The sequence below is a fragment of the Podarcis erhardii genome, assembly GCF_964252035.2.
Source record: "Podarcis erhardii genome assembly, chromosome: Z".
NCBI classification, from domain to species: Eukaryota; Metazoa; Chordata; class Lepidosauria; order Squamata; family Lacertidae; genus Podarcis; species Podarcis erhardii.
Window position 1 is genome coordinate 2,599,234 of NC_138504.1, and position 17,805 is coordinate 2,617,038.

The 17,805-nt window shown below is 44.1% G+C and overlaps 1 protein-coding gene across 3 annotated transcripts in view; it reads left to right on the forward strand.

The window, feature by feature from the left end:
• The first annotated feature begins 1,043 nt into the window (after positions 1-1,043).
• Positions 1,044-17,805, forward strand: part of KLHL13 (kelch like family member 13) — a 76,323-nt gene continuing 59,561 nt past the window's right edge. Inside the window, exons 1-3 of one of the 3 annotated variants that reach the window (XM_081846760.1) lie at positions 1,044-1,238; positions 12,217-12,270; positions 17,241-17,303. In XM_081846760.1, coding sequence (XP_081702886.1) covers positions 12,242-12,270; positions 17,241-17,303 — 92 coding nt within the window. In that variant the 5' untranslated portion in view covers positions 1,044-1,238; positions 12,217-12,241. The remainder of the gene's footprint in view (positions 1,239-12,216; positions 12,271-17,240; positions 17,304-17,805) is intronic. The other 2 variants (XM_081846756.1, XM_081846757.1) reach the window with 2 other exon arrangements.

The window sequence follows — 17,805 nt, forward strand, 5'->3', positions numbered from 1 at the left end:
CCTCCAGAGAAGTGTAACCCCATCAAGAGCAGGTGACCTCCCAGCCATCTGGTCCAGGGAAACACCCACTAACAGTGCCTCACTCTTATCCCAGTATGTTTCTGAGTACAATTTGAAGTGTTGGTGCTGACATTCAAAGCCCTCAACTGCCTCAGCCCAGTATACCTGAAGGAGCGTCTTCACCTCCATCCTGGACACTGAGGTCCATCTCCGAGGGCCTTCTAGCAGTTCCCTCCCTGCGATAAGGGAGGTTACAGGGAACCAGGCAGAGGACCTTCTCGGTGGTGGTGCCATCCCTGTGGAACGCCCTCCCATCAGATGTCAAAGAAATAAACAACTATCTGACTTTTAGAAGACATCTGAAGGCAGCCCTGTTTGGGCAAGTTTTTAATGTTTGGTGTTTTATCATGTTTTTAATAACCTGTTAGGAGCTGCCCAGAGTGGCTGGGGAAACCCAGCCAGATGGGGCAGAGCATTAATAATAATAATAATAATAATAATAATAATTAGCTTCAGTCTGTTGGCTCTCATCCAGACACATTGGTCCAGCACTTCCACTGCCTCACCTGCAGATGTAAAGGAGAAATAGAGCTGAGTGTCATCAGCATAAAACAAATTCCTTCCAGTAGCACCTTAAAGACCAACTAAGTCAGTTCTTGGTATGAGCTTTCGTGTGCATGCACACTTCTTCAGATACCAGCATATTGTCATGTCATCAGCATGTCATCAGCATATTGCTGCCAACGCACTCTGAACCTCCAGATAACCCCATTTCATGTAGTGGTTTCATGTAGATGTTAATAGGAAAGACCAGAAAAAAAGAAAAGCTTATTTTGTGTTGGTGTGGAGTTGAGTTTGCCTGTCTCAAACAGGACCTGATACATTACTTTTACAATAAATAGTCGAGCATCGACGTCTTAACGGCGGCGCCGAGATTCGAACTCGCAGCCCGCTGCTCTCCCTCTAAATTCCCCCTCACGCTTCCCTCCCTTCCAGCGTCGCGCAAGCGCAGCGCCTCCATCTTGGTGACGCAGGAGGGCGTGGCTTCAGGCACGGAGGGGGCGTGGCTCCCGATTCCGGACTCGGGAGGACTTTCGAAAAGCTCCCGCAGCCGCCGAGGGGGAAGGAGGAGGCGGATCAGGTGCGGCGGATCGGGCCCCGGTCGCTCTCCCCCGCCGCCCCCCTCGGGACCCCGGGCCCTTTAGTGACTTGGCGGCAGCAGGTGGCGGCAGCCGCGGGTGAGGCGACGGCGCGGGGGGGGGGGCGAGCGGGAGGCCGCTCTCTGTGAGGGACGCGGAGGGGGAGGGCCGCGGCGGCGGCGGCGGCGGCTTTGTGTCCCTCTGCGTCATTGGCTGGAGCAGGGAGGCAGCGTGGAAAGGACGGCGACGCTGATTGGCTGCGCGCGCTTCGGGGAGCGGGGAGGGAAGGAGGGCGATACGATTGGCTGGGCGGTCGGTCCACCTACCCCTCTCCGTCCGGAGGGGAGGGGCGAAGGGAGGAGGGCTGGCCCCTACCCCATACACTAGCTCATGGCGGGGGGGGGGGGAGTCCACTTCCCCTCAAATCCAAATAATAAAAATAATATAGCGAGGGGCTGAATCTTAGAATGCTCACTCCATTTGCAAAGGCTGAATGGGGGGGGGGATTGGATTTTTTGGGGGGGAGGAGTAGTAGCTTGGAATTGGATCCTTCCCCTTTGATCTTCATCAGAGGCGTACCTAAGATCAAGTGCACTCTTTGCAAGAAGCTGTATCTCCAACCCCCAGCCATAAAAAGAAAATGTTACCCAAGTACTCTTAAGTGCATCCAGAGTGAATTGTAGTCCAAAACGTCTGGAGGGCATTAGGTTGGCGAGTGCTGTTTTAAGGTACGGAGGTAGGATTGTCAGATGCAGAAAGGAGCTTCAGCAGAAATTTGTAATTATTTTCGAAGGACATCAGGTGTTTAGGATGGCTGTTTTGGAGAGACCAGCTGCCCTTCTGGGTTTTGTTGTTGTTGAGTCGTTTAGTCATGTCCGCCTCTTCGTGAACCCCTGGACCAGAGCACGTCAGGCACTCCTGTCTTCCTTCCTCCTGCAGTTTGGTCAAACTCAAGTTCGTAGCTTCGATAACACTGTCCAACCATCTTGTCATCCCCTTCTACTTGTGCCCTCAATCTTTCCCAACATTAGGGTCTTTTCCAGGGAGTCTGAGTTCTCTCCATTATTGTCATCTGCCCTTAATCTCAGCGAAATAGGAGCTATGCAGGAGGGAGGAGGTGTCACTTTGCATGGACTATGTGTGGGTCACTCTCCTTTTTAAAAGTCAAACTGGGACCCTGGTTGAAATTAGTTTTCAGTAACCCAGGACCTCCATACACCCTGCTCAGTCCTGTGCTCCACAGAGGAGGCACTCTCCATTGTCTCTCAATACAGATGGATGCCCTCCACACTATAGTCCCATTGGAGTTAACAGCAGCTTACATCTGAGTATACACGAACAGGATTGCTCTGCATTCATTTCCCAAGCACACCATTGCTCAGGACAGTCTCTCTCCCCTTGGCTAAAATACGTATTAAAAAAAATAATTGGTGTGCGATAATTGAAAACAACAGCAACCACACTATGCTCTGCTACCCAGAATCTAAAGGCCTAAGGAATACTGTATTTGCATAGGACAGCCTGAGTTTTTCTGATATCCCATGAAGGCTGCCAGCAGCCAGTTAGGGGCCACAGGAAGTTGGAGGATGCAGTGAGTTGGTAATTCATGTTTTTTCTTGTCAACCAGTCTCTAGTTATTGAGCTGTTGTGTGTTTGGTCACAAAGAGAGCCACTTCAGTGTAGCGGTTAGAGAGCTGGTAAAACCTGGGAGACTAGAGTTCAATAAGTAGATCCCAGTAAGTTCATTGTAACTTACTTCCTTAAACCACTGACTCTATATGTATATATATATATATGCATTTAGCAAACTGCTGCCTTTTTATATATATTTCAAGGCTTTTATATGTTATTTTCTCTTTTAAGGTTTTATTTCCATAATGCCTAATAAAGGTTTGATAAAGTAAGTAAGTAACTTACTTCCTTACTACAGCAAAATCCATAGCATATCTACTGAGAGGTAAGTCTCATTAAATTTAATGGGATTTATTCCCAGGTTAGGCTGCAATCCTAACTCCGCTTACTTGGGAGTAAGTCCCACTGAACTCAGTGAGATTTACTTTAGAATAGATTTGGTTAGGATTACACTGTTAGTATGGCTAGGATTGTGCTGCAGGTTTATAATATAAGTAACCCTATAAGTAACCCCAATGTGAATTCAATTGGACATGCTAGTATATACTTTTAGGTTTGCTGATTTAATCTGGTCTAGAATAGTAACAAGGACGCGGGTGGTGCTGTGGTCTAAACCACAGAGTCTAGGGCTTGCCGATCTGCGGTTCGAATCCCCGTGCCGGGGTGAGCTCCTGTTCCTCGGTCCTTGATCCTGCCCACCCAGCAGTTCAAAAGCATGTCAAGTGCAAGTAGATAAATAGGTACCGCTCCAGCGGGAAGGTAAACCGTGTTTCTGTGTGCTGCTCTGGTTCACCAGAAGCGGCTTAGTCATGCTGGCCACATGACCTGGAAGCTGTCTGCGGACAAACACCAGCTCCCTCAGCCCATAGAGCGAGATGAGCGTGCAACCCTAGAGTCATTCGCGGCTGGACCTAACAGTCAGGGGTACCTTTACCTTTAGAATAGTAAAAAACTAAATGGAATCTAATTAATTGTTTAGTATTCATACGAAAACCAATAATAATTGTGAAGCAGAGAACCTTCTGAACCTAGACAAGGCACTTAAACATTATAGTTTGGTTAATTCTTAGAATTTAAGTGTATACACTGTTTTCTTTACAAAAGTGGAGGGTAGGGACAGCATCAGAATAACAAGCACAAACTTGATAAATGTCCACTTTATGAAATCATGCTTCGTTTCCCAACTTATGAGAATTGGTAGGAATTGGATTTGTGGCTTCTTTAGCCCATATCCACCTCACAGTCTCTTCTCTTTCTGACTTTTCCTTTAGTGCTGCAAACCAAATTGTGGGAAATCCTGAACCAGAGCCGTTAAGGTCTACTGCACATAGACATGCAGACAATATAGTCTCACACAATTATCCAGAGCTAGACTAAAACACTTTGCTGCCCTAGGAGGGGTGGCGAATGAGCCTCATCCTACACCCCAAATCAATGTGCATGGTAGCCAAGGCTTGCCACTTTCTTCTAGCACATGAAGCAGAAAATCCAACAAGCTATGGTACTTTCTTGCTCTTTGTCCATAAAAAATACATTAAAGCCATTAACAGCTTGCTGCCCTTTCTATGTCACCCAAAATCAGCTGCCTGAGGCAGCTATCCTACTCTGATGGTCATGCACAGATGTTGCTCCTCACCTTCATTTACTTTTCCATGGAAACTAAAACATATCTCCCCTCCTTCAGTTTCTGCTGCACAGCTGTTTAAAGTGCTGCTGTCCCTTTAAAAACATCAACCAGCCTTGCTATTCCTTCTACAACATCCCACATACCTATCTTCCCCCTTTAAGAGCAGCCTCTCCCCCTGCCCCACCTGCCATGACCCCTCTTGTCTTTATTAGGGCTGAATAATGGGAATTTGGCCCTTTCCCTTCCTTTCTTCACAAAGGGTGTTTGGCTCCATGGCTGAAGTGTGGAGGATGTCGTTTTTTGCAAAATTGTTGGTGATATTTTTGTAGAGTTTCTTCAAATCTTGCTGTGGCAAATTATGGGAAGTTAACAGTACAGTTGTGTCAGTAATTATGTGGTGTTTCATGCAGTTAATGGACACAGAAGACAAGCTTAGGGAGCTTGCAGTTGAAACTTGCAGTTCAGGGAATAGGAGGGAATGAAGAGTCATGGGTAATGAGGGAAAGCTCGATTGTTTTTTTGTTTTGTCCTGACCATTTTGATTTTAAAGTTTAAAGCTATTGCAGTATGAACAAAGCGGTATAAAATGTGTGTGGTTTAAGCAAGCAGGGGAGAAAAGTATAGATGCATTAGGCTATGTTACAGTGTAATATATGTGTGGTCCCTGTTCCACATTGGGCGAGGATATGGCTGAGAGAGAAAGGCCTGTAAAAAACACTTAGCTGAGTATAAAGATCCCACCTCATATTCACTTCAGGTTGATCTCTGCTGTGCTGGGGGCAGGAGGAGGGGGGAGGCAGGAAGTGGGCTGGGGATGATAATATTTTCTACTCCACTCCATTTTCAATTCTCACCAGAAGTTGTGAGTAAAACAAAGTTATATGAATCAATATTATGCTGTATTTCCATTAAAGCAATTAGTCTTAAGTAATGAATAGACTCCAGACCCTTTAAAAATGTTTTCTAACTTCACACAGCAGCATTTTTTCCAAGAAAAGTGGGCAGGGGTGCAGTGATGATGAATAGGACAGAGAAGTCTTCCTCTATCCCGTCCAGTGTATACTGGGGAATGAAAACACATGTCATGAACATGGTTCCATTCCAGCACTCTTGGTATCCCTGTTCACCCATCTGCAGAGAAAGTCCTCGTGTGGCAAAATAGATTCCAGAATATTGAAAATGAGAATGCCTTGTGTTCTGGGATTCTAGTGTGAATGTTTCTTTGCTACCCAAGATGTATTTACTTGCACTGTAGGAAAGATGAGGCTTCATTTTACTTGCAGCTGCTTAGCATATGCTTTTGAAGCTGGATTTTAGGTTGCATTCATAGGTTTTATGATGGATTCTCAAGGGGCTCATTTAGAATATGCCTGCTCTGTGTGCTTGGCTCTGTAAGTAGTGTCTGAATTGCTGTAGTCTGTATAGTTCTGGACTTTCGTAGTGTCTCATAACAGAAGCCTGCTTCAGGTATTCCCACTTTCCACCAGAGTTTGCAGAGGAACAAATGTGTTGTTAGTAAGGCTTTCTATACTGTGGTGTGTAAGAATAATCTTTAAATGTAGCTTTTTTTAAATGTTGGTGTCCTTGCAAATGCCAGTGAACTTAGCTGTGTTACATACACTCCTTTGCTTCAGGAATAATAGAATCATAGGGTTAGAAGGGGACCCTGAACGTCAGTATAGGAATCCTGTACACACCCTTCTCTGGGTGGGCCATTTACTGACATCCATATCCCCACTTGTTATTGGAAGCTCAGGTTGTGCAACTTTTCTAATATAAAAAGGGTGAAGAAGATAGAAAAATGCATACAGTACAGATGGCCATAGATACTCAATCAGAAGCTCCCAAATAGATTAACTCCCAAATTCCAATTGCCAGCCTACATAGAAGTGTGTTGGGTAGCATCTTTAAATTCCACATGCTCCTATTCTTACAGACCTTCTGAAGAAGACAGTGATTGGTTATATAGCAGCAGCTCCCGAGAAGTAATAGCTGTAACTTAACATTGTATTATCACCCCTAATGTGCTAAGCGCTCTACAGAGAAGAACACCTCTCTGTGTGTTCTGAGGAAATTGTGCTGTTAAGAGGTGCATTTGATTGGTGGCTGCTGTACCATGGAAAACTGGGTGCTTCTTAGTGATGTTTGCATGTGAAGCTTCAGTTTAAGAATTATTACTTGTTCCTAGAATTAGCAGTTGGCTCCAGGGGTTGCAGATACTTCTTGCAGAATGTGAAGAGCTTACCTCCAAAGGTGTCTGAGGTTGCAGCATTTCACAGGGTGGCTTCATTTCCGCCCAAAATCTGAGCTGCGTGATCAGCTGTGGCATGTCTTGTGACAATATGAATGTAGCATGAAGTAGAGCACGAATGAGGAACCTGAGGCCTTGTTGCTGCACTACAACTCACATAATCTCTGACCATGGGGCAGGTTGGCTGGGGCTGATGAAAGGGGGAGATCATAGAATCATGGAATTGTAGCCTTGAAAGGGAGGGTCATCTAGTGGGGCTCAAACCCTGAGATTAAGAGTCTCATGCTCTACCAACTGAGCTATCCCAGCTACAACTGAAGGGCCACAGGTTCCCCATCATTGGAGTTGAGGCTGGAGATGGAGGAGTATTGTGTTGGAGGAACAAGAATGAATGCTGAAGGCTGGAGTGGTGGGGAGGAAGAAGTTTGAGAGAGGCCCTTCATCTTTACGTGACATCTCGTGACATCTCGTTGCCTTGCACGATACATCTGACAAGGCCTGGCATTGTGTTAACTGTTCTGCACAGACAGCCTTTCATAAAGGTGGTGGAGGGGAGTGCTGACATTTCCTCACACAGACTGGTGCAGGTGCAGAGTCTGCTTCAAACAGGGTGAAAAAGAGTTCACTGCTTCCTTACGGTTGCTCCAGGCAGTTTCTTGCCAGAGGAAAGGACTTGGCTAATTTTCTGTCCTGTTTGCGTCACTGTTTTGTACTTGCCTTTGCTGCCTGTGTTAAGGGCATTCTTTTGATAGTGAAACCTTCTGTAAGGGGATATCTTTAATTCATCAATCTCTAATACACAGTAGCACCTCCAGAAAGAAACATAACTTCCCTTAAGTGTGTGTCATAGCCAAAGTCTTAATCTCCATCTAGCACCCACCAGGGTGCCCTAGGTGGTGATCTGCATCTATCCCTGGTTGCCCAAAGTTTGCTTGCAAATGCTGCAGTTCTTGTGTGCTCTTACCTGAGAGATTTCTGTTCTGTTATATTGCCTGACCTTTGCATTACAGGGTAATAGGGTGTGGCGTTGGCATGCCTGAGACAGGTTTTTTGGGCTGGAGGGGGGAGTGGACAGAGCTGCATTGGAAGGATGACCAAATAGGCAATTGTTTCAGCTGCTTTCTCTAACAATCATAATGGAACTGTCTGCGAGCCAGCAGCCAGACATCACCTGTGCCAACTCACAGGGTGTTTGCTCCTTGTTCAAATACAGCAACAGAATTAGGATGGGAGTATGAAGATGCTTTGCTCTGCTTATGCTTTGGGCTTCACAAGAAAAATAGGTAGCACTTCATGCAGCCTTAAAAGAACTAACAAGACCTGCAAGCTTTCTCAGAACTGGCCAATTTTTGTATGCAATTGTTGGGCTGACAGTTGTTCTCAGTTTTGCATTAAATGTCCTGGTTCTTTTTGTTGCTGTTTGCAGAAAGGAAGGAGAGGGTTTTTTGGTAGAAGTAAGTGGGGAAGAATAATAGTAATATGCAAAGCCATTGGTTTTAAGTTGTTGTATCTTCCTTGGTATATCAGTTTTAGCTGGTGCTCTGGGAAAGCCTATACAGTACAGTGGTACTTTGGTTCAAGAACAGCTTAGTTTATGAACAACTTGGATTAAGAATGCTGCAAACCCGGAAGTAGGTGTTTTAGTTTGTGAATTTTGCTTGGAAGCATGTTCTGCTTCCTGTTGAGTGTAAATTGAAAAACGCTTTGGTTTAAGAATGGACTTCTGGAACAGATTAAGTTCATAAACCAAGGTACCACTGTACAATGTTTGAGCTCAAACCACAGGAAACATGGACAGACAGACATGCCATTCAACCATAGTCAGGAAGTTGTCCTAGTGCAGTGAATATTTTTTTTGGGGGGGGGGTCTTGTCCTGTACTTGCCAGTACTTGCAGAGTACTTCCCAGTTTTTAGACCTTGTTCCTCTTGCTTTTAAAAACTTATGGTGCACAAATATATACATTTTTCACTGCTAATGTGCACCCTTTTTGCAAAACCAGTCATATGGTTTTACGTAGCATTTAATGTGTGGGGCAATATGAATGAGATAAGATAGGGGAGATCTGCAATAATTCCTTATTTGCTCCTGGCCAGGACTAAGTTTTCCTCTATTGCAAGTGGATTTGTAGCTTATATAATGGCAAGGGTCAGTATTCAACTCCACTGACAGTATTGTGCCCTGGAGTTTCTTAAATGGCAGCACAAAGGCCTCTTTGCCAATATATATATATATTTCCCTTTCCCAAGTTGTGTTCAGTGTATTGGCAATAAGCCGAGCTTCTGGGAATGGTAAAGTATTGTCTGCTACAGCAAGCCTATAATAATCCTCTGCTGTCATGACAATAGCTGAGAAGCTGTGGGTCTAAACACTCTGACAGTGTTGCATGCAAATGTGAATTACTTGGTTCTTTGCTTGTGAGCGATTATTATGCCTGCTTTCTCCTATGGTTCGCTTTTTAGTAGTGCCTGTATATGGTAGCGATCAGTCTGAAAAATGTTTTTGAGTGCATGGGAATTGAGAGTGACCCAAAGCCTCATGGTAGGAAAGTACTTGCCTCCTGGTTAGATTGTTAAATATTTATTCCTTTATGGCTGTGGTTTTCCTACAATGTTCTGGGGCTCTAGTGGTGCCTCAGAAGAAGCCTGTTTGAGAGGCTTTCAACAGAAAGAGCAGTGATGGTCAAATAGTTCCCTTGAATAGATGCTTTGCTCACTGTTACCAATCTCCCCTGACACTGCACAGTTTCAGGAGGGTGTTGGGCATGTTTTAGGGGTGACTCTCTTGGTTCAAGTGTGACAACAGGCCTGGCTAGTGCTCTATTTGAGCAAAGTGCGCACCTTAGGGCAGAGGTTTTCAATATTTTTGGGTCCACTGCTCCCTTGACTAACTACATTCTTTCTGTGGCTCCCCTGTGGGACTCAGGAGATCAGTTATGTCCCCTCCTCCCCTTGCATGCAGAGCTGGCAGTCCCTCACCCTTTTTCAAACACCATCCCTGGTGGAGTGCTCCCTCAGCCTCCTCTCCCCTCCCCTCGGGAGTCCTCTGGGCAACTGCTTCCACCCCCCCCCCCGCAAAGAGAGGTGCCTCCTCACCCCCCCGGGGGGGGCTGGGAAGAAGATGCCCCCAGCCTTAGCAGCCTTGACAAACACTGGCCAAAGGTGAATGTGACGCCAGCACTTTACTCACCTTGGGAGGCAGCAGTGGCAGCTGCAGGCGCCACCAGGTCTGCATGGTGGAAAGTCTCTCCTTTGGCTCCAGGCACTCAGCTCCCAGGCAGGCTTGCACACAGCAAGTAGAAGAAAGACCAGTGTGTCGCTTACCTGCCAGACCTCTCACTTGTCACTTGTTTGGGAATAGTCCCAAAAGCAGGGGCTGGTGGACTGGCTGTCTGGGCTCCCTCACCCACTTGCTTGCTTACTCTGAGGCCCCTCAGCTCCTGGCAACCAGCACCCCATGGCCAGTCCCAGAGACACCATTTGCCTGGAGAGCTTGTAACCAGGGCTTCAACAAACAGCAAGTCTTTGGGAATCAGACACGAGATGGCATCAGAGGAGGGAGGGAAGGAAAGAGGGACCGAGGCCAGGGTTGCCTGTGACACCCCTCACCATCATTCAAGGCACCCCAGGGTGCCACGACACAGGTTGAATACCACTGCCTTAGGGCATGTCTAAGAACTTGCTGCAAAATTCTGTGTTCCTATGGCAGATGTGCAAGAGACTCTCAGCAAGGGTCAGTAAGTGGAAAGTGTTCCCTGAATATTAAAGAGGCTGAATTAATGGGCTCAAATTAACAGGTAGATCCAGGGAATGCTTTATGCACTGCTGGTCAAGCAGACCTCATTTTGTGAGGTCCACAACCTGGCTACCTCTGACATACAGCCACATTCAAACTTCATGAAATCTAATTTCTGTACTCCAGTACTGTATGTTTCCCTTATAGTAGTAAGATAAATTAAAGACTGAGTACAAGGGCTGAGACTGGGGGGCACCTGGGGTGAGTAGAAATCACCAAGAGGCCACCACTGACAGGAAGTGATGCATGTTGCCAACTCTTCCATGGTTCCTGCTTTGTGTTCCTTCCATTTATCAAAATTGCCTGCAGCTAACTTCTTTCGGGAAGAAGTGTTTGTGAAGTAATTAAAGCAGTTGGCTGGAATTTAAGTTAGTAAAATAAAACTGTTCCAACCTGTTTCTCTTTGCCTCCGCTGTTTGCTGTAGCAACATGTTGTGAGCGGAACTGTTTGTTTCAGCCTCCTCAAGTCTGAGATGGTTGTGAGACTGGCGTCCTTGCCAGCAGGGCTCAGGTTGTGTGCGCACACGTCTGCCACTTCACCCAGCCTTGCAATGAAGTTGGCCAAGGTTGCCACTGCATATGCCCACAAGAGATCAAACTTTGTGAAAGGTCCCCCCCCCCCCGTAACTGTAGGGTTGGGAGGGAATGACTGCTGACCCAGCTGGGGAATAGGCTAGGGATGGATGGAAAATGAGGGTAGGCTTATGCTCTTTACTTACTCTCTTTCCCCATAAAGCAAAGGCTTTTATGATTTCTGCCATGCCAGCCTCTTTCTCAAGCCTAAACTTGATAGCACAGTTTGGAAAGCCGAAAGCAGCAGGAGGCTTTTTTGCTCAACCCAGTACTTCAGTTATGACCATTTACATCCCTCCAGAATAGCAGGCAGGCAAGAAGTTGTTGAGGCTTTGCTAAGAACTGGAGATGGGGCTATATCTGTCGTGCTTGCTGAAGGGGGCGTATTTTCCAGTGTTTTCCTTTCTATTCTAACACCTGTTGCTTTAGTGTGCATGTTCTTTAACTGATTCTCAAACATTTTTTTCAAACCCAGGTATCTTCCCCTGTGCCATAATGGGTCTAGCTTTGCTTCTGGGCAAATATTTTAATTTGCAAACTTGCTGGTTTTTTGTTTTTCTTTAACAGCTGATGGGCCTTCTTAAGACCATAAGAATTAATGAGCTGGTAACTGATCAAAGAGAATCCTTATGTGTGCCTTGAATGCAAATGTGGATAACTGCTTGGAACATATTCTGGGGTGTTGTGTGACATACTGTGTAGATAAGTGGTTCTCAAATGTTTTTCTCTGGGCCACACTTTCAGAACAAAAAATTGCTCACTCCACATCATTTTTTAAAATTATTATTAATAAGTAGTACATTGCAAAATGAAAAGCAACAACTCCTAATAATGCTTAGTATATGACATAAAACACATAGGATATCCATAAAGTATAAAACAATGCAGCTACGTATGAACATAACTCATTCACAAGTTATAGTACTGATTGTTCTTGAATCTTCCTTCCACAGTTGCCATCCTCTTCTGCTGCACCAGTGCACTGTGCCACACCGTTTGAGAACCACAGTGCAGATGTTGCTCCAAAATCCTTTAGCCTACCTCCTTTCCCTTGAGAGAGTGATGAAGAACATCTGCACTAGTAGTCTGGAGGGAATGTAGGCTGGTTCTGGTATCAGACTCTTGATGTAGAGCTTGCTGTGCAAGGGTGCCTTCTTCCCCATGTCTGAGAGTTTCCATCTGTTTTTGTTCAACTTGCAGGTTTGCAAGGAGGGAAGAAGGGCATATGTTGGAGAGGATGTGGAGAGAAGTTTTGTGAGTATCTAAATATTTGTGTGTTATGTAAACTGGTAACTGGTGGTCCAACGCGCAGCCTGCAGGTTCTGTGTCAAAGTACTCCTGCCGCCCACTTAGTATGAAAAGTTGGGCCACCCAGACCTATCTCCCCCCCCCCATGTCCTTCATAATCGTGTGAAAGCTAACTGCACAGCAAACTTTGATTTGGTTACAGAAATTGTGAATATCAGGTGTGGCTGGACCAATATCAAAGTAGCCCATTTTAAGACTGAGATGGCATAGAATCTGGGGATTGTGTGCAAGGGCAAAATTGCACAAACTCAGAGTGCTTCCCCCCCCCAACTGCCCCCACTATCAAACATGTTGTGAGATCAGGGCTGTCCAAAATCTCACAGGAGCCTCCCAGAGCAGGAAAACCTCACATGGGAAACACTTTTAAGCCCTCTGCCTTGCTTACCAGGCTCTGGAGGCTCACGAAAGATCTCTTGGGGAGGTCTGAAGATACATTGGATGCCTGCAATTGGATCCATGTGAGGGCCTCCAGAACCTAGTAAGCAAGGGTCTCCTGCCCCCTCTCTATTTATTTATGTTTATTTTTTGATGTTATGCCTAAAGCTATGAACACATAAGTATAAGTTGTGGTTCCACTGTAATTTCTGGAGCTTCTTTCTTACCCCAGCAAATTACCCAAAGCAGCTCATAGTATACAAAGATGACAGTACAATTTTACTAAAAAGCAGCACATTAATTCAGCATTTGAGTTCTAAAATATTTCAGTTGTAAGATTAAAATGTGTCAGTTTTCTCTATAGAGAGCATTTCATCTCTGAACATTAGCATGAGCTCTTGTATATGAATTTGGCAGGCCCTCCCATAATTTTCATTGTGCTTAAAGGCTAGGGGGGGAAAAGGCAGTAGAACAGAACAGTCACAGGTTGATGGTCTTAAAAAGCTGGCTTTTATAGTTGTATCTTACCTTGCAGTCCACAGGATAAAAACCAACACACACTGTGAGGAAAATAAAAGACCTTTTAAATTTCTAACATCTCAAGCTTAAGTGTGTAAGTGAATTATCACCCAGAATGTGGAATTTCAATCTAGGTTAAGAATTTTGCCCTGTCCTTTTTACTTATTATCAGGTGAATGTGTCTTCATAATCCTGCTTTAGTGTTTGATTATAAAGGCAACCAAAATATTTAGTTGGGTTTTTCCATGATGATTTCACATTGTAAGGTTTGTGACGGAGACATGCTTAAAAGCCTGGATTCTTTAGGGTATAGATGCCTGTGTACTTAGACAATGAAATAATCCAATTTTAGCTTGGCGCTAGAGAAGAGTGTCACGCCAGAGCAAATGCAAATTGCTGTGCAGCAGCTGGGTTTGTCAAGTGCAATTTTGAGCTTAGAGGGTTCCAAGTACAGAGGAAAAAGTGTCCCCCTTTCCCCTCTTTGTGCTTGTTAAAAGCTTCTGAATATTTGCTTTTGCCGGAAGCGTAAGTTTGGTTTACACTATGGCTGTTGGAGTTACCATGAAATGTATATTTTGGATTATAGAATATAAAACACATTATTTTTCAAGAACTCAGCAGTATAGTAGAAACTGAGGGACCTCTCTAGAGGGCTGAAGAGCTTTAATGTCTAATTTCAATTTTCTGTCTTGGTTATAATACTAAGTACCTTCATTGCTTTTAATGGCAGGGGTTATTGACTGTCTCAAGTCTCTCATATTTTTTGTCTCATGGTATTTATTTTAAAGTTTAAAAAGGTTGTGCAGAGATTTCTCTGTTTCCTCCTAGACTAAAGCAGGTGTTGGAATTCATTTTGCATCAACTTTATATCTATTTTTGGAGAGTATTGCATGTGTGGAGTTAGATCACTTATTACATTGCAAAAGTTTTAACTTCTACCCAGCATATGTATTGTATATGTGGCTTCATTTTTTTTTAATATGTCTAGGCAAATAACGTTATAATGTGTGGGGTTCTGGTCACTTGTTATGGCTATTTTATGAGTTGTGGGCCAGATGGTTCATGGTGAAACAGTGCAGAGGTTTGGCATGTGCAGTTGTGAATGCTGAGCAGTCAGCCATTTTAACATTGCAGAACAGATATGTCAGGCTTGAGTTTATACACATGCAGGGTGGTGGTGTGAAGAGAACTTATTTTGAAGTTTGCATTTCAGGATCCTACTAGTGAACTTTTAAAGATGAAATCCCTTGAGAGTTTGCACATCTCTACATCTCAGTCACACAGCAAATGCAGATAGCCAACCTGATGCCCTCCGAAACATTGGACAGGTACTAGTCTGTTGAAATGGATCTGGTGTAGGGGAATAGAATATTTGACAAGGTATCAAGAGACCTAGAATATTTTAAAACCCCTACTCTGTGGCTTTCATTGGATCATCTTGGGCAGAGATAGCATTAATTGACCCAACCTGTCAATTAATACCAGAGTGGTATTGAGGAGAAAATAGGGGACACCAGGTGCACTGTCCTGAGCTCCATGAAAAAAATCTTGAGGGTGAGGAGAGAGATTAAAATCCTGACAGATATGCAGCATAATTCTATTCCATGCATAACAGGGATGAACCATCTTGTGTTTGGATCACAGGTACAGTAATGAGATTTCATAATGTCATAGGAGATGGTTTTGCCTGACCCTGCTGCTTTCTCTCCGCTGCCCTTCACTAGCTTCCCAGCTCATGCAAATTGCACAACATAAAATGAGTTGCGCTTTATAATCCTAAGCATGTGTTTACTTGCTTGTTTCCCCCCTTTGCATGGAGATCGAAGTCTTCTCCCTTGCACATATGAATCAACTCATTGATCCATGGTAGTGTGCCAGTGAAAGGCAGCTGATTATTGAGACAGCCTTTCTTGCTTGCATAGATCACCACAGAAGTAGCAAAGCAGTTTTGTCTCACATCCAGGGTGAGTTCTAACTTATTGATGGTAGGGAAACAAAAGCTTCCTGCTTGCTAAGATCTATGTCCTTTGATATGACTCTTGTTAGCAGAGATCGTATCCTGACGAGAAATACTAGTTTCTTACAATAGTTTTTGCAAATCATATAGATTGGGGTGGAGGAGTTTTTGTATGACTGTCTCCTTGTTGTAACTGCTTTTTCAAGCAGATGAGCAGGGAGGGGGAAAGGCGGAGACAGCAATCTCCTATGTTACCTCTGCTTTGAACTTCAGTTCCATCACTAGAGATTTTTATTTCCAGAATATTAGCAGCGGACATGAAAAACAGTTTCAGATGAGCACCAACTTATTCAGGCTTGCTTTGAAATATAACTGGTTTTGGTCTTTCTGGATTCTATGTAAAATTCCATTTGCGGCAAAATGGAGAAGGTATGCATTGCTTATGGGAAGGAAGCTCTTAATAAGGACGTAGGTGATCTTGTGAGTGTCGCTACAGGTCTGCATTGGCATTAGAAAGGAAACCTGATCAAAGCTCCTTTAAGCTGCTTTAACATATGGATTTTCAGAAGAGGAAAGTGCAGCCCAGAGAGCTGTCTCACTCTTGAAGGATGACATTCTCTGATCCTGACTGTTGACTCTTCCTGACAGTTATTCTGCTAAATGCCCCCCCTTTTATTCCACAAGGGGATTTTTGTTATTTGAATAATCTTAATGTGTCTCTTAAAGCAGATGGGATGTTTGCTATTTTGCCAGATCTTCAGTTCTGGGCCCACTTGAGAGGAAGAGGCTCTTACAAGTATGTGTTTGAAGAAGAGAAATGGGCTTTACAATGTACTGCAATGAATGTGGTACAGCAAGAACAGTTGGAGCACAGCTCCCGGACTTTTATTTATTACATTTACATACCAGCTTTTTCTTCCAAGGAGCTCAAGTTGGTGTACATGGTTCTCTTCTTCTCACCACAACCCTGTGATGTAGGGTAGGCTAAGAGATGGTGATTGGCCAAGGTTACCCAGGGAGCTTAATGGCTGAATGGGGATTCGAACCCTGCTCTTCCACACTGGCTTATTTTCAGACCAGGATTGATGATGCCATCTGAGAGTGCACCGGGGTATTTGACAGACAGACTGTTAGCTGTGACAAGTGAATAAGATGATAACAAATCTTTTAAGTTGTATTACCATTTGACAGGTTAGCGCATAGAGGAAACTGGAGATGGAGGAAAATACTCAAGCAGAGCCTGGATACGGAGCGTTGTATCTAGTGCTTGTTCTACTTGGAGTTAGACCCATTGTTATTAATATGCACGACTAACTTAAGCCCATAAATTTCATTGTGTCTACTCTGAGTAGAACTTGGTTGGATACAGCCCTTATTTCCTTTGATGGGGTTCCTACTTCATGGTAGCCATTGTAATATTTCTATGCAAGTTTGTTTACATTTCTAATTGAATTTTAAAGGTTGTATTTCAGCTGGCTGAAGACCTTTTGCTAAAGCTCAGTGTTGGACCTAAGAAGTTGGAACACTGAGTTTAATAGGGCTATTCCCGAGGTAACTATGTTTTTGCTCCAAAGCTTATCAGAGATGTGAACCCCACCAGCTAAGTTCCAACATTCTAGCCACCCACCACCCTTCACTAGATCCCTACTCATCTCTGGAGGACAGTAAGCAGGTCCTAATACACTGGGCGTTATGCTATTAGTTTATTAGATGTATACTGCTATTAGTTTATTATATGTATAAAATGGATGGACGCAAACTGCCTGTATGTTTTGGATGTTGCTTGGGGGCAGGGCTGTGGAGGCTGTCATGGAGAGCTCCTGTGCTTCAAAGTTTGCCAGGACACCACTGGTGAATAGCAAACCTATTGTCGAGAAACAAATGCTTCATTTTCACAACTAAACAATGGATGGTATTGGCATTGTGACTGACTTCACTGGCAATTAATCCCCACTCCAGTGAGCTATGCTCACATGATTTATTAAGATGACATGGCACATTAGGGTACTAGGCTTCCTTTTTAAAAACCAGAGCATTTAAAGTCTTTATCTTGTTTTGTCAACAGGGGAGCTACCAATACTGACGGTATGGATCATTCTGTGCTCCGAAGGGAGGTGCATCATGAGAGGTATGCGTTTTGGTGCAAAATGAATCATGTTTAATACATTAACACTGCTCAGTGCTTGTTTGTTCTCTCAAGACAAATAAGGTTTTTTTCCTGGAGTTTTGGATGTTCTGCCTTTTGTTTATCAACCTCTGGTGGGTGGTGCTATAGTTGTACAGAAGCTCATCACTCATGCACTGACAAACTTGTTTAGCATGTAGCCTATTGTGAGGATTCTGCCAAATCAATTACATTATGTACAATGTTTGTTAAAGCCTGCTTGGTCTTAAAACAGGATGTGAAACTTGATGAGCTGATGAGAGAATCATGGGTTTGGCAAAAGAATTGAGGCACATGCTTGTAATTTATGGATCAGAAGGGGCTGAATGTTACACTCCCATCACTTTTTAGCATATTTCTGTTGCCATATCCAAGTGTTGCCATAGTTTTTAATATCAGTAATTTTGGCAGTATCGTTGGGAAGGATTCCACCTTTCCTCTCAATTGCGTTTTGATTGTCTTTTGT